This window comes from Phyllostomus hastatus, unplaced genomic scaffold (genome assembly GCF_019186645.2).
Source record: "Phyllostomus hastatus isolate PE091 unplaced genomic scaffold, TTU_PhHast_1.1 phas_contig_477, whole genome shotgun sequence".
NCBI classification, from domain to species: domain Eukaryota; kingdom Metazoa; phylum Chordata; class Mammalia; order Chiroptera; family Phyllostomidae; genus Phyllostomus; species Phyllostomus hastatus.
In genome coordinates, this window is record NW_025333889.1 from 652,029 (window position 1) to 667,058 (window position 15,030).

General features: G+C 71.8%; 1 protein-coding gene across 21 annotated transcripts in view; it reads left to right on the top strand.

Annotated features, from left to right (window-relative positions):
- The window catches only part of KIF1A (kinesin family member 1A), a 66,788-nt gene that overhangs the window by 13,208 nt on the left and 38,550 nt on the right, over positions 1-15,030 (top strand). For all 21 annotated transcript variants that reach the window (XM_045845536.1, XM_045845538.1, XM_045845539.1 and 18 more), the window contains exons 2-12: positions 1,264-1,432; positions 4,780-4,856; positions 5,852-6,031; positions 6,603-6,668; positions 7,192-7,370; positions 8,081-8,192; positions 9,653-9,730; positions 10,314-10,379; positions 10,773-10,790; positions 13,589-13,664; positions 14,383-14,461. In XM_045845536.1, the coding sequence (XP_045701492.1) occupies positions 1,327-1,432; positions 4,780-4,856; positions 5,852-6,031; positions 6,603-6,668; positions 7,192-7,370; positions 8,081-8,192; positions 9,653-9,730; positions 10,314-10,379; positions 10,773-10,790; positions 13,589-13,664; positions 14,383-14,461 (1,037 nt within the window). In that variant the 5' untranslated portion in view covers positions 1,264-1,326. The remainder of the gene's footprint in view (positions 1-1,263; positions 1,433-4,779; positions 4,857-5,851; positions 6,032-6,602; positions 6,669-7,191; positions 7,371-8,080; positions 8,193-9,652; positions 9,731-10,313; positions 10,380-10,772; positions 10,791-13,588; positions 13,665-14,382; positions 14,462-15,030) is intronic.

Consider the following 15,030-nt stretch of genomic DNA (forward strand, 5'->3'; position numbering starts at 1 on the left):
GGGCAGCAGCTCTCTCCCCGCATCCTTCCCCCCTTCCCGGGAGCGGTCACTTTTCTTGCTGATGATGTTACTTCTAAGGTATTTAAGGATACTTTCCCCTCTTCGCTGCATTGTCTCTTTCTGCCGCATTCCTTTCTGTTTGTTTTAGTCCATGTACTTCTTGCCAGAGGGGGCGCTGTGGTCTCGAGATCTGTTTCCCCGACAAAGGGCCCCGCACTCTGCGGTGACAGTGGCGGCGGCAGGCCGAGGCTGGGGGCCCTGCTGGGCATTCCGGGCGAGGCTCACCCCCTTTTCAGTGGGTGCTTCCCACTCACCCTCAGCCGGTCCTCGGAGCCCCTGGCCCAGGCTGGACGGAGCCTCGGGCTCCCAGACAGCATCCTCTGGCCCCGCAACCCCGCCTGGTGGGGGAGATGGGGGGGCACAGTTCCGGATGCTCACAGAGTGGGCTGAGCGTCTGGGGTCTCCATTAGTCCACCAGGGCTGCCGTGACAAAGCACCGCCGGCATGTGTCTTAGACAACAGAAGTCCACCGTCTCCCAGTCTGGAGGAGGCTGGGAGTCCAAGGCCAAGGTGCCGGCAGGGCTGGCTCCTCCTGAGGCCGGAGGGAGTGTGGGCCCCGCGGCAGCAGTCTCTCCCGCTGCTGGTGGTGGCTGTCGGTCTTCGGTGTTCCTGGGCCGTCGGGGCGCCACCCCTTCTCTGTCTTCACAGGGCAGTGTCTGTGTCCGGATGTCCCTTATTATGAGGACACCTGCCACAGTGTGTTAGGGGCCCCCCTGACTCCAGTGTGATCGCATCTCAACTGGTTACATCTGCCAGGACCCCAATTCCAAACACGGTCACGCTGTGAGGTCACCCTTCCTGGGGCTTGGGCTTCCGCACGTCAGCTTTGAGGGGACATAGTTCAACCCACCACAGGGTCTCCCGCACCTGCCGGTGACCTCCCCAAACACGCGCCGTCGGTCCCGCCCGGACGCCGGCCTTCCCAGGAGCCCGGAGTCTGTCTGCTCCCTGCAGCGGGGTGGCGGTTCCTGGTTAGGCTCCGGGTCCCCAGGCTCCGCTCCTCCCATCGGCTTTCTCCCTAAAACCTGTGCGGTTTCCTGCCTGCAGCCGCCCTCCGGCCCTGCTCTGTGGGCTGGGCCCTGGCGCGGTGGGTGTGGTGTCGGCGGTGAGGATCTGGACGGGACTGGGTTCAGCCGCCAGCCAGAAGCACCTGTTCTGCCTTCTCAAACGCCCCTTCTGATTCACGTCTCCCTTTTCCCCAAGGGGTCTCCCACGCCCGCCGGGGCTCGCGCCCACCCGCAGGAGCGACCCTCAGAGGCTGCCGAGATGGCTGGGGCCTCGGTGAAGGTGGCGGTGCGCGTCCGCCCCTTCAACTCCCGGGAGATGAGCCGCGACTCCAAGTGCATCATCCAGATGTCCGGGAGCACCACCAGTGAGTACAGACCGCGGCGGACGGGCGGGCGGGCTGCCGGCGGGGCTGACACGCGGGCGGGGTCCTGCCTCCGGGTCCGGCCCCGGCTCCCTCCTCGTCCACGCGCCGGGCGGGTTTTCCGGTGCGCACCACTTACAGACGACCGCAGACCGTGTGCCGCAAAACAACAGGCATGTGGTCTCTGCTGTGCGGAAGGCCCGAGTCTGAGATCAAGGGGGCAGGCCCAGTGCGTCTGCCGTCACGAGGCCTCTTCTGGGGACACCGACCACTGGGTCCAGAGCCCGGCCCACTCCGGTGTGACTGCACCTCCACACCTGGCCAAGCTGCAAAGGCCCTGTTTCCAAACAGGGTCACGGTGTGAGGTCCCGGGGGGCGTGCACTTTAGGGCTGCTGGAGGCTGCTGGAGGGGAAGAGCGGGTGCCCTCCCAGAGCCCCCGCGGCTCTTCCTGTCACACACGTGGGCGGTGGACGGCTGCTGCGTGCAGACACGGGGCAGAGCTCACGGCCTGAGCCGCACCCGCGCCGAGAGCAGGGGCCCCTTCTCCGCCCACACAGGCATCTGCGGGCAGCCCCAGGCAGCCCCGAGGCCTAACTCATCTGAGAAGTCAGGCCTCATTTGCCATCACTGTTCTAGAATGTTCTAGGCTCCAAATGGAGTGACACTGGGCACGGAAGAGCCCAGGCGGGAGGGTGGCCGTGGCCGAGGCCGTTTTATCGGAGGAGCGGTCGGGAGGCCAGCGGCACCCTGGGCGGCGCTCCGCCAAGCACGCGGGGCCTGCTGCCCCTTGGCGCTCCCCGACGGCTCCACTGGGGTAGATTGGAGCTGCCCTCGCCCCCGGAGGCCGACCTGTGAGGGTCGAGAGGGGCCGTGTGCTGGAGAGGTCGTGGCGGTGACCCCGCCTGCCGCCCCTGTGGTCCATCCCCCTGGGATGAGGACGGCTCCCACCGCAGAGGTGGGGACACCGGGGCTCCGTGAGGTCCGGCCGTCACCTGTGCTGCGCAGGCAGGGGGAGGTGGCCGTGGGGCCCCTTGGCGTCACCAGCCAGCCCTTGCTGGGCATGGCCTCGGGCCGGGCTCCGCTCTGGCGCTGACTGTGCTCGGGGCTGACGTCCCGCCAGGGTGCTGTGACGGGCGGGGAACGGGCTGAGGCGCGTGGGGCAAGTGAGCCGAGCTGGGTCCACGGGAGAGATCTGCAGGGCAGGCGGGAGGGGCGTCTCCGGAGCAGGCGGGCGGGTGACCAGGCTTGAGCCAGCTCTGCCCCGGAGCCCTGCTCAGGCTCCGGTCTCCGTTCAGCTGGGCCGCCCCCGAGTCCGCGGGTTTGGGGCAGTGGCCGCTGTCTCTGTGTCTCTCTCTCACACGAGCACTCGCACACGTGGTGGGAATACTCTCCTGAGGGCCAGAGCAGCTCGGCTCTGGGGGCCCCAGGGCAGGCGGTCCTCGAGGCCGTCCCCGCCCGACCTGTGCAGAGTCCCTTGCGCACACCTGGGCCCCGTCCCTGTGAGGGCTCCCGCCTCGGGGAGCTCACGGCCCCCGTGTGGCGTACGGGAGAGAGCCCAGCGCCACGGCCCTGTCGGAACAAGGCCAGCGCCCGGGGCAGGTCCGGTGTCCCGTGGACGAGAAGAGCGGGCTGCGGGGGTGCGGAGAGGAGACGGGGGCCCCGCCGGCTCAGAGAGCCTGTGTCGGGGGCCGCCCGTGGCGGGGAGCAGGGCGGGGCCAGGCCTGCCCTGGGGCCCGCCCGCAGGCAGGGAGGTGAGGAGGTGAGGTCGCGGAGGTGGGCGTTGTGGGGCGAGCCAGGGCACCCGGCCCCTCGCTGGCAGGGCTGGTGGAGGCCCGGCCCAGCTGCCTGTGTCAGGGGCCCGCAGTTGTTGTTTCCATGGCGCCGGCGGGATCTGCACGGGGGCTGCGGTGGGCGCGTCCCCAGGCCCCAGCAGGACCTGGCAGCTCTCTCCCTCTGGCCTCGCTCCCGGAGTCCGTGTGGCCGTGGCCCCTCTCAGCTCCGAAGATAGGGATGCGATGGTCAGCCACCTGTTCCTTCCTGTGGCCTCCCAAGGGCGCTGGGTCGTATCCCAGGGGGCCTCAAGCCAGCAGTCCGAAGCCCAGAGCCAGGCCGGCCCTGGGGACGGGGCTTCGGTGGGCACCTGTGCTGGGAACTGGGTGCTCAGCCAGCGCTGGTGGCCCTGGGGCCTGCCTGCCTGGGAGGCTGGGGCCGGGCGGCTGCAGGAGGGTCGGGAGGTGCTGGCCTCCCAGGGCTGCCGCACGAAGCACCGCACGGGCGGCGTGGATGGCCCGTCTGGAGGCTGGGTGGGCGTGCTCGGGCGGGTGGACTCTCCCTGGGGCCTGCAGGAGGACCCACTCCCTGGCTCTGCGGCCCCTGGAGGCTGTGGCCGTCCCGGGTGTCCCCCGGCTTATTGATGCCTCCCCCCTGTGTGCACGTCTGTGCCAAAGGTCCCCTTTCATGAGGACTCAGGTGTGTTGGACTAGGGCCCGTCTGACTCCAGGGTGGCCTCGTCTGACCGGTCACATGTGCCAGGGCCCCATGTCCAGTTAAGGGCACCTTCCGAGGTCCTGGGTTGGGGCTTCCGCATGGAGATCTCGAGGGTCTGGCTCTCTTGGTGCTGGTGACAGCTCGCCTGGTGGGGGCAGGCGTGTGGGGTCCTGAAGGCCGCGCTGCACCCAGGGAAGCGAAGCCCCCGGCCCGCCCCCCCGAGGAACCTCAGCTGAGGGCTGGGCACGTGGCCTGCACCCCCAAATATGGGGGCGGTGAGGGAGGGCTGCTTCCTCAGACGGGTGATGGGGTGGGGATGGCCTCCCGGGTGTCCTGGAGCCATGGCTGACCGGGCTTTGTCTGAGTTCCCGGCGGATGTGAAAGCCCAAACGGAATGTGCCTGCAGTGTGGGGGGTGGGGCTGGGGGGCCTAAGGGTCTCTGCCAAGAGGGACATTGCAGGGTCAGACAGTGGACAGCGGGCAGGGTGGCCAGACAAGGCCTGGGGCCGAGGTCCCTCCTGCCGCTGGGTGCCGAGCGTTAGACTGGGCAGCACCAGAGCTCTCCGGGGACACCCAGGAGGCGCAGGTGGTGGGTGACGGCATCGTCTTGGGTTTGTGGTGTCCTTCCTCTTTTGCTGAGCCGATGCTGGTGGCCCGTGAGCACTGCCTCTGAGGAGCGGGGCCGGGGCCTGTGCGGGGACAGTGCTTGGAGCCCGAGGGTGCACACCGGGAAGGCACCTGCTGGGGCACTCCTGGGGGGCGGGGAGTAAGTTGTGTCCCTGTGAGGGGACGGCCAGCGTGTCTGGGCACACGGTGTGGACGCAGCACCCCGCCAACCACTGCTCCTGTCCCCTCCCCACAGCCATCGTCAACCCCAAACAGCCCAAGGAGACACCCAAGAGCTTCAGCTTCGACTACTCCTACTGGTCGCACACCTCGGTAAGCCAGGCGGGGCCCAGGGGCGGTGGGACGAGGCCGTGTGGACACCACTCAGCAGCCCCCCCCCGGGGGGCCCTTGCCCGGTCTCTCGGCCCCTCTAAGTGAGGCGATGCCCACCCTTCCCTGCTGCAGGGCCCGGTGGGTGGCAGGGAGGGGGCAGGTGTGAGGCTCACAAGGAGGGACCTGGTTTCCTGTCTTACTGTGCATGGAAGGCTGCCCTGAGCCGTGGTGACACGCAGCGTCCCGGCTGAGATGGGGGCCAAGGTGCCGTCAGCTCCCTGTGGGCATGCCCCCAGAGTGCAAGCCGTGCATCCATCTCCCACCAGTGTCCCGGTGCCCTGCACTTACCCCACTCCCACGTCCACAGCTGAGCCTGGCCCACCTGGCGTGGTGCGCAGCACACCTCAACCTGCACTTCCCCAGGGATCCTGGGGAACCCGCCCCCTCCCACTCCCTCTGCAGTCCACACCCAACCCTACCCATCCCCCACCATTCGAATCCTTCTAGAAGGCGCCAGGTCCCATGGCCCCAGTGCCAACACCCAGTGTAGGCCACCTCTCCGCCTGTCTGGCCCCCAGGACAGCACCAGAGCCCCCATCCCACCTGCACGTCCAGCCCCACCTCCTCCTCCTCCCCTTGTCAGGACAGCGTCCAGACACAATGGCCAGGCCCACGGCTGGGCCCTGGGCCCCAGGGCTGACCCACGGCCGCCACACTGAGCCTCGCCGTCTGCACCGCACCGCACGTTAGGGCCCTGGGCCTTTGCACACGCTGGTCCCTGTCGCTCCAGCTGCCGCGGCCTGGCTGGCTCCTCCCGACCCTCCCTCAGGGACCGTGTCCCTTCCCCTGGCGCGGGTGGCACCCGGGCACCCCTCCGCCAGGGCTGGCCGTGGTGCCTCAGAGGCCCCGGACGGGGCGTGGGTCCTAGGGACACGGGGTGGGCTGAGCACTCGGCGCGCCCGCCTCCTGCAGCTACAGCCCCTCTCGCCCCACAGCCTGAGGACGTCAACTACGCGTCTCAGAAGCAGGTGTACCGGGACATCGGCGAGGAGATGCTGCAGCATGCCTTCGAGGGCTACAACGTCTGCATCTTCGCCTACGGCCAGACAGGGGCCGGCAAGTCCTACACCATGATGGGCAAGCAGGAGAAGGACCAGCAGGGCATCATCCCGCAGGCACGCCGGCCCGGGAGGGGCCGGGCGGCGGGTGGGAGGGCTCAGGGCGGGCAGGACGCCCAGGGCAGTGGGGGCGGCCTGGGGCAGCTGGGGGACTGCCGGTGGAGGGACCCTCATCTGGGGGCTGCGGGGACTGGTGGTCTGGGCAGGAAGGGATGCCCAGTTATCGGGAGGCTGAGACACGGACACCTCAGACACTGCTGGGCCCCTGGCCCCTGCCCCGGCCCGCCCCGGTGGGTCTCCGGAGCCACACTGGCCCATGCCACGCCAGTGGAGAGGGCCGGCTGGTCTGCAGGGTGGCAGAACCCGCACCCTGGGCAGACAAGGACGGGGATGGAGCGGTCCGGTGTGGGCAGGTGATGCGTGGGAGAGTGTCAGGTGTCAGCGCGGGGACCGCTGAGGGGAGCAGCAGAAGGCAGCTGCTGGGCTGCAGGTGCCTCGGTGCCTTTAAGATGAACCCTGAGACTGTGGGAGAAACCAGGAGAGCAGCGTCTAGCCAGGGCACGGGCGACCCCTGGCGCCTGAGGGGCGAGGCCTTTGTCATCTGACCTTGTGTCTCTGGTCCCTGCAGCTTTGTGAGGACCTGTTCTCCCGCATCAATGACACAACCAACGACAACATGTCCTACTCCGTGGAGGTAGGGCTCCCGCCAGCGTCCCGTGCTCAGGGCGTGGCTGGGGGTGGCAGGCTCGGACGGCAATTCTCCTCTGACGTGAATCGCGTCCCTGCCACCAGTCTGTGCCCTTAGCTGGTCACTCAGGGCACGGGGCAACCACGCCACCACACCCACTCAGGGCACGGGGGCATGCAGGGCGCAGAGGGTGACTGCACTGGAGCGGGCCCCAGGATGGCCGTGGGTGGGGGAGGGCCAGGCGGGGGGGGGGCATGGGCTGACACCCCCAACTCCCACACTCACAGGGGCTTGAGTCCTTTGCACACCTCCCCCTACCCAGCGGGCGGCATCCACACTCCCCACCTCGAGCCCTTGATGGTGGTCCCTACACCCCCGTCAGGGGTTCTGGAGGGTGACCCCACATGTGCCAGGACACCCCTCCTCAGGAGCCCCTGGCGACCACCCCTGCGCCCATCTCGGGGTTTCTGAGGATGGCCCCCACGCCTCCTCTCCTGGGGGTCCCCGACAGCGTGTCTCTGCCCTGCAGGTCAGCTACATGGAGATATACTGTGAGCGCGTCCGCGACCTCCTGAACCCCAAGAACAAGGGCAACCTGCGGGTGAGGGAGCATCCGCTGCTGGGGCCCTACGTGGAGGACCTCTCCAAGCTGGCGGTCACCTCCTACAATGACATCCAGGACCTCATGGACTCAGGGAACAAGGCCAGGTGTGTGCGGGCTGGCTCGCCCCCCGACCCCCACCAGGCCCGCGGCTGTCAGTCTGTGCAAGGAGGCCTGGTCCCCGGGGCACCTGTTGTCCCCCTGTGCGCCCCGTCAGGTGGCCCCGTGGAGGCGTGGGCCTCTGGGGCCTGAGGCCATTCGGGACCCCTGCCGCCCTGAGAGGGAGCTGCCACACACCCCCCATACAGGGGGACACCGTCACCTACACAGGGGCCGCCCCTCCTGGTCGTGGTCCCACGGGCAGCTGCCCTGCTGGGCCCAGTGATGAGGAGACTGAGGTCCGGCCCCGCCTGCTCTGAGGGTAAATGGCCCCGTGGACGGGGCAGGAGCCTGGGGGCAGGGTCAGCCACAGGCAGTGCTGGCCATGGCAGTAGGTCTCACTGGGCTTCACTGTCCTGGGCCTCCCTGCCCGGGAGGGTCTGCCCTGGTCACCATGGCAGCAGTGCCCCTTCCTGTGCCCCTACTCTGTACCCCCAGTCGCAGCACCCTGAGTGCAGGCTGGAGTTGGGAGCCCAGGGCCCCGCGACGGGTGTGGTGGACGGGCGGGTGTGGGCCCTGCCCCGCCGACAGGAGGCACGACGCCCACCTGCAGGGCAGCCCCGAGAGCCTGGGGGCTCTGACACCCCGAGACCTGGCCCGACAGGGCAGCTCCACCAGTGTCCCTCGCATCTGACCACGGTGGCTTCTGTTCCCGCAGGACCGTGGCGGCCACGAACATGAACGAGACCAGCAGCCGCTCCCACGCCGTCTTCAACATCATCTTCACCCAGAAGCGCCACGATGCGGAGACTGACATCACCACAGAGAAAGTGAGCGGGGCCTCGGCAGGCGTGGGGGGCACCTCGGGCAGGGGGAGCGTCAGGCCGGTCAGGCAGGGTGCGGAGGCGAAGCCACACACCGGCCTTGAGGCAGGGGCAGCTTCCTTGCCCTGGGCGCCTGGCACTGACCGCCCCCGGCCCGGCGTGAGCCTCGGCGAGGGGCTGGGCAGGCCCGCGAGGCCACCGCATCCAGGCCTTCGACGCCACCTGGGTGTGGGAGGGACTGGGAGTGGAGGGCCCATGGGACCCTCCTCCGAGGTGGTTTTGGTGGAGACTGAAAGGCTGAGAAGGGATGTGCCGAGGGCTCCATCCCAGCATGACCCACAGGCCCGGCATGCCCCGGGGGCCCTTGCGGGACAGCAGTGAAGGCCGGGCAGTCTCAGCCGGAGTGAATGCCCGTCTCGGAGGTGGCCGGGGGCCCTGGCCTCTGCAAGCACAAAGCAGGGGCTGTGCTGAGCGGTCCTGCCCCGGCTCCCAGCCCGGGTGCCCCTCCCACGCACCGCAGTGTCTGCCGTGGCCCCGGGCCGCGGTGTCCTCTGCTGGGGCTCTTATGGGACACGCAGTCTGTGGGCCCCGGGAAGAGGCGGCAGGGCTGGCGCCAAGCCTGTCCGTGTCCCCCAGCAGCTCTGACCTATGGCGTCGGGTCTTCTCTGGCTGTGCCCTGTCCCTGCCCCACGTCCGGGCCTTTGCCCAGGGCACCCCAGACACGTCCTGGAGGGCTGGTCCTCTCCGGCAGCACTATGGCATCCTCAGAAGGGCTGGGGACGAAAGCGCCACTTAGTCCTGGTGGTGCTGGGGTCACCTCGGCCTGGCACCATCCTGCTGGAGGCCCTTGATGGCCCAGTGGGGCCAGGGACCCGTCCCTCCTGTCCCTGCAGGCTCAGGGCGTCCAGAGGGCCCCACTGATGTCCACGCCTGTTGACACACGGGCAAGATGCCCACAGGGGCCCTGGCTCAGGAAGGCCGTGGCCGCCCACCCCAGGCCACGGTCATGTTCACTGGGGCCGCCGCCCGGCGCACGAGGCAGCTGAGCCGTGGCCGGGGCACCGGAACCGGGCCCCAACCCCAGCACAGATGATGTGCCTGTCCGTGCAGATGGGTGATGGCAAGAGGCCGCTCCTCACGGGCGCTGTGTGGAGCCGGTGCACGAGCACGCGAAGAGCGTCCAGGGTGCAGAGAACAGTGCGGCCGCAGCGCCGAGTGCCCGGGGCCGGGGGGCCTGCAGCCCCCTAGGGGAGGGGGCGTCGCACCGCGGGCAGCGTGTCGGGAGAGCTGCGAGCAGGGGTGCGGAGGGAAGGCAGGGTCAGAGGCGTCTGCCCCCAGGGAGGGGTCGGCCGGGCTCCGCAGGTGGGCCCTGTCGGCGGTGCCCGGAGGAGGCGGGGGGCCTCGTGGCGGCCGCGCGGCGTCCCCTGCCGTTGACACGTTTGCCGTTGACACGTTTGCCGTTGCAGGTGAGCAAAATCAGCCTGGTGGACCTGGCCGGGAGCGAGCGGGCCGACTCCACGGGCGCGAAGGGCACGCGTCTCAAGGTAGGGCCCCAGCGCCGGGCCCGCGGGGAGCGGTGGGCCCCCCGCACCTGGACGCACAGGCGGAGCCACGTCTTTGGTCCGGGCTTGTTCCGGGGTGGGCCCGGCCGGGGGGCTCCTCCTGGGGCTGGCGCGGGATGTGGGGCCGCCCCCAAGGGTGAGCGCCGGGTGGGGGGGGGGGGGCACGGCTGAGAGGCCAGCAGCAGCAGGCCACCCCGGCAGGAAGGCCGGGCCTCCGCGGCCCGGAGCACCTCTCCGCCGGTGCCTGAGCTTCCGCGCTGGGAGGGGGGCTGGGGGCCGTCCTGGGGGGGCCGTCCTGGGGGGCCCGGTCTGGCCGAGCAGTCTCGGGGGCCGGGAGGAGAGTCTTTATCCTCCCGGGTCCCCTCCTGGTCCCGCCGCTGAGACTGCGGCCGGCAGGGCCGAGGGGGGTGTTGCGAGGGTTCTGGGGAGCAGGAGCAGGAGCCGCGCAAACCGTGCTGCCCGCTGGCCTCGGCCGGGCCTCCTGTGGGGGACTCCTGTGCCCCAAGAGCCCCGTGGGCCAGGCCCCGGGGGTCCCTAACGCCCCCGCGGTCTCCCCCGCCCGCAGGAGGGAGCCAACATCAACAAGTCCCTGACCACGCTGGGGAAGGTCATCTCCGCCCTGGCCGAAATGGTGAGCCGGCTTCGCGCTCCTGGAGCTGGGCGGGTGGGCTGGACCGCGGAGCCGCCCCCGGTGCTGCCGCCCTCGGGCAGCCCGTCCTGCTGCTCCCGGCCCTCCGGAGGGTCGGCGGGAGCCAGGGCGGGCGTCCGTCCTGGGAGGGCAACCCCGGCCGCCTTCCCGGAGGAAGCAGCGCCCGCGCGGGGGCGGGGGCGGGGGCGTGCGCTCAGGGGGTCACCCCGCCTCCGGCCAGGGGGCGCCCCGTCCCAGGAGAGCCCGCCGCCTCGGGCGCCGGTGCTGGGGGCGCTGGCGGGCGGCGGCGGGGCGGCGGGGGCCGGACGCCGGGCGGGGCTCGGGCCGGCCCCGCGGCCGCGGGTCCTCACGCCCCTTCCGCCTGTTCTCTTGCAGGACTCCGGGCCCAACAAGGTGAGCGGCCGCTTCCGCGCCGGGCCAGGCGGCGTCCGCCCCGGCGGGGCCCCTCCGTCCGCGCCCTGCGTCCGCGCCCTCCGCCGGCGAGCACGCGGGCCCGGCCCGGAGCGGCCCTGGGGGCGCGCGGTGCGGGCGGGACGGTGGACGCGGAGCCCACGAGCCGGGGTGACTGCTGTGCAGGGAACGCGGGCTGTGACGGAGACCGGGAGTGGGGCGCCTCTAGTCCGCGCGGCCGCGGGGCCGGGGGCGGGGCGGGGCGCCGCGTGGGGGCCTGCCCGGGGGAGCGTGGGAGACGGCGGGGGGCGGGCGCGGGGCTCCTCGGGGGAGCCGGACGGGACTGTGTGAGGGCAACTGGGGAAGGCCGCGTGAGGGACACGGTGTGAGGGGCTGGCTGCGTGGGGACGAGTGCGCGGGAGCGAGGCGGGGAGACCGGGTGGAACCAGGACGGAAACGGTGAGGAACCGCGTGAGGGACACGGTGTGAGGGGCCCGAAGGACGCTGCGGGGCTGCGGGAGGAAGCGTGTGAGGTGGCGGGGACAGTGTGAGAACCGGGGTGAGTGGGCTCTGGAGAACCGCGTGAGGGGCTGTGTCCGGAGCGGAGAGGGTCTGAGGAGAAACCCGCCCGCGGGCACGTGAGGGCCGGCGCGGAGGGCCGTGGGGGGCGTGAGGGGCCGCAGGTGTGGAGCTGTGTGCGCACAGCCGGGGCCCCGCGGGGACTGAACGCGGGGACTGAACGCGGGGCGGTGCGGGCGGTGCGGGGGGCCGAGTGAGTGCCGGCGTGAGCGCTCCTGTGAGGGACCCAGCGAGCTGCGTGGGCCGAGCGCGGGGGGGCTGCGCGGGGCCGGCTGAGGGGCGGGGCCGGGCCTGAGAGGAGCCGGGGGGCACGCGCTGTGTGAGGCGCCGTGTGTGGGCTTGTGGGTGGAGCCGCGTGGCGGCTTGTGAGGAGCCGCAGTCGCGCGGAGACGCGTGTGCGGAACTGTGGGGGGCGGAGGGGGGACTCGGGAGCCGCGGGGGGCGGCGCGAGGCCGCCCGGGGTGGCTCGTGAGGAACTCTGTGGGACTGGCGGGGGGGCCGTGTGGGGGAACCGGGGTCTGCGGGGACGCGGGTCGGGGGTGGGGGCTGCAGGGGGGCCGTGCCGGGAGCGGTGGGCAGTGGGGGGGGTTCCGTGTGTGGAGCGGTGACCGCGGGTGAGGGACGTGAGTGAGGGCGCGGGCGCCGCGGTGTGAAGAGCCGCCGGAGGAACCGTGAGAGGAGGCGCCGTGGTGGGAACTGCGCGGGGACCGTGTGACGGCCGCGTGGGAGGCCGTGCGGGGCTGTGGCGGGACCCTCTGGAGCACTGGCGGGACCGGGAGGGTTTGCAGGGGTCGTGCGGGGCCCGCGTGGGGAGCGGAGGGAGTCAGAGCGGCTGTGAGGGACCGGGAGGCGCGGTGCGACCCGTGGGCTGTGACGGAACCCGGCTCGGGAGCCGCGTGAGGAGGCTCCGAGTGAGGAGCGGGCGGAGGACGGCCTGTGCGGCGGGGAACACGGGACCGGAGCTGAGGCGCCGAGCCCGCCGCCCGGGACTGGCTGACCTCGGTGTAGTGGGGAGCGGCGGCGGGCGCTCGGCAGGGCTCGCCCCCTGGCGCGGTCTCGGCCGGGCCCCCAGAGGGCCCGCGCGGCGGGCGGTGGGTGCGGGCGACGTGCGGGCTGAGGCGGTGGAGGGGGGCGGGGCCGCAGCCAGAGGGGCGGGGCCTGCGGGCGGGGCGGGGCCTGCGGGCGGGGGCGGGGCCGAAGGCGGCTCCGCGGCTCCGCGCAGAGGGAGCTGAGGGAGCTGAGGGAGCTGAGGGATGGCCGGGCGTGTACCGTGGAGACAGGACAAACGTGGCAGACAGGCAGCCTCAGTAATGAAATTCTCTTTAAAAGTAGAAATAGAGTTCGTCACCCACCCGTTTCCGAAGGGGAGGAAGTGTCCCCCGGGCCGGTGGCGCGGACCCTCACACCCACGCACAGGGGCCGGCCGGCGTCTCTCAACCCCACGCGGGCGGGCGGGCGGGCGGCGCGTCCCGGGGGCGCTCACCAGTCCCGCCCCCGAGGGCCAGTGAAGCCCCTGAGGGCCATCCCAACCCGCGGTGGCGCGCGCGTGGGCCCGAGCGGAGCGGCACCCGCCGGCGGTGGCGCCTGTCGGCGCGTCCCCGGGAGGGGTCCGGGCCAGGGCCGCGTCCTGCCCGAGGCCCCACGCGCGTGAGGGAGCGGGCGCCGGGGAGTGGCTGAGTGTTCATGCCGCGTGGCGGCGGCGTGGGTCAGCCGCGGCGGTCCAGTGCGGGGGCCGCGGCCCGTATTTCGAGTGGATTCGCCCGACGAGAGGCACGCGGGGCCGCCGAGCGGAGCGGGCGCCGACCAGGGGGCGCTCGGGCCTCGCGGAGGGCGCGGGGTGGGGGGGGACGGGCGCGCTGGCCCCGGAGGGCGGGGGCTGGAAGCCTGACGGGAGCCGGCGGGCGCCGGCGGGGCCCTGGGACGCCCCGCTCAGCCGCGGGCCTTTCCCGTGGAGCCGGGGGAGCCGCTGCCGGCGTCTGAGGGGGCGCCCGGCGGGCTCGGGCGTGTGCCCCTGGCAGCGTGGAGGGCCGGGCTCCGGCCGGTGACGCGGGCAGCGCCCAGCGGCTCCGAGTCTGGCTCTGCGGCCCGGACCCGCAGCCCTGCCGCGCCCCCCGCCCCGCGTCCTTGGCGGGGGGACCCCCGCCCGCCGGCCCCGGGCCTGCCCTCCCGCGCCGCTCAGGTCGGGCTGACCCTGGGTGCTCGCCCCCCCCCCCCCCGCGCAGAACAAGAAGAAGAAGAAGACGGACTTCATCCCCTACAGGGACTCGGTGCTGACCTGGCTGCTCCGCGAGAACCTGGGTGAGGACCCGGGGCTCGCCCTGCCCGCCGGGGGCTCTGGCTCCCCGCCTCCCCCCCCCCGCCTGGACGCGGCGGCCCGCCCCCCTTCCTGGGCCAGGGCCGGGGCGAACCTGGGGGGTCTTTCCGTGGGGGGGGGCCCAGGACAGTGGCCCCAGAAAGGTTAACGACAGCGGGTGTCGGGGACTGGGACGGCCCGCGGGGCCAAGGGACACCCCCCCCGGCCCCTGCTGGTGCTCCCGGCCCAGGTCTGTGGCGCCCCGCCCAAGCACTTCGCCCTGGGCCTCGGTTTCCCCGTCTGTAACAGGGACCCGGGACTCTCTGGGGAGCCCCGCCTGCCTGCCTGCTGGCCGAGGGTCGGGAGGCTGCCCCAGAGCCCCCCCCTTCTCGCAGCCTGCGTTCTGGGCCAGTGAGAGGCAGGCGGGGGGCGGAGGCTGGAGTGCCCCCCACCCAAATGTGACCTCGGGGGTCCCCCCAGCTCCGTGTGATGCCCAGGGCGGTGAACCGAGTCCCCCGCTGGCCTAACGAACGTGGAGAACTGGGGGTCTCTGGTGCTCCTGTGTCGTCCCCCCCACCCCCCGTTGGCCCATGACTCGGTTTACCTCTCTGGGCCTCCGCCTCTCCGGCTGCAAATGCGGGGGCGGGGGGGGTCACGGAGCGGGGAGAACGTGGCAGCAGGGCAGCAGGCTGGCCTCCTCTGCACGGCCCGTTCTCCCCGCAGGCGGGAACTCGAGGACGGCCATGGTGGCGGCCCTGAGCCCCGCAGACATCAACTACGACGAGACCCTGAGCACGCTGAGGTGCGTTCTCGAGGGAGGCGGGGCCACAGGCTCGGAGGGGGGGGGGCGGGGGGGGGCCTGCGGGGGAGGCCGTTTCGCCTGCGACTCCTAGCGGCTCCAGTGGCCGCCAGGGGTGCCTGGGCCTTCAGGGGACCCGTTCCATTCCCACCACCCCCTGGGGTGCACTGCGGGCTCCGAGGGGCCCGGGGTCCCCATGGCACGAGGCTGGGAGAGCTGTGTTGGTGGGCTGGGAGGCTTGCACCCCTTCTGGCCACCGGAGCCACCTGGGGTCTTTAAGTAGCAGAGGGGCGAAGCTGTGTCTGTAAAGGTCCCTCCGGAGGCTGGGGGGTGTCCTTGAGGGGGAGCCCGGGTCCCCACCTTGCCAGCGGCTGCCCGGAAGCCTGGTCCGTGTCTCTGGCCCCCCGTGACTGAGCACCAGCAGTAGAAAAGAGAAAGAGGACACCAGTCCCCACACAGGGACGTGCTGCCATCTGCACCCACACGTGCACGTGCTGTACGCAGCACGGGCTCCGACATGCGTACCCAGGGGCACTCTCCCACCTCCCCCTGGGTCCTTCCACCCTGGGACG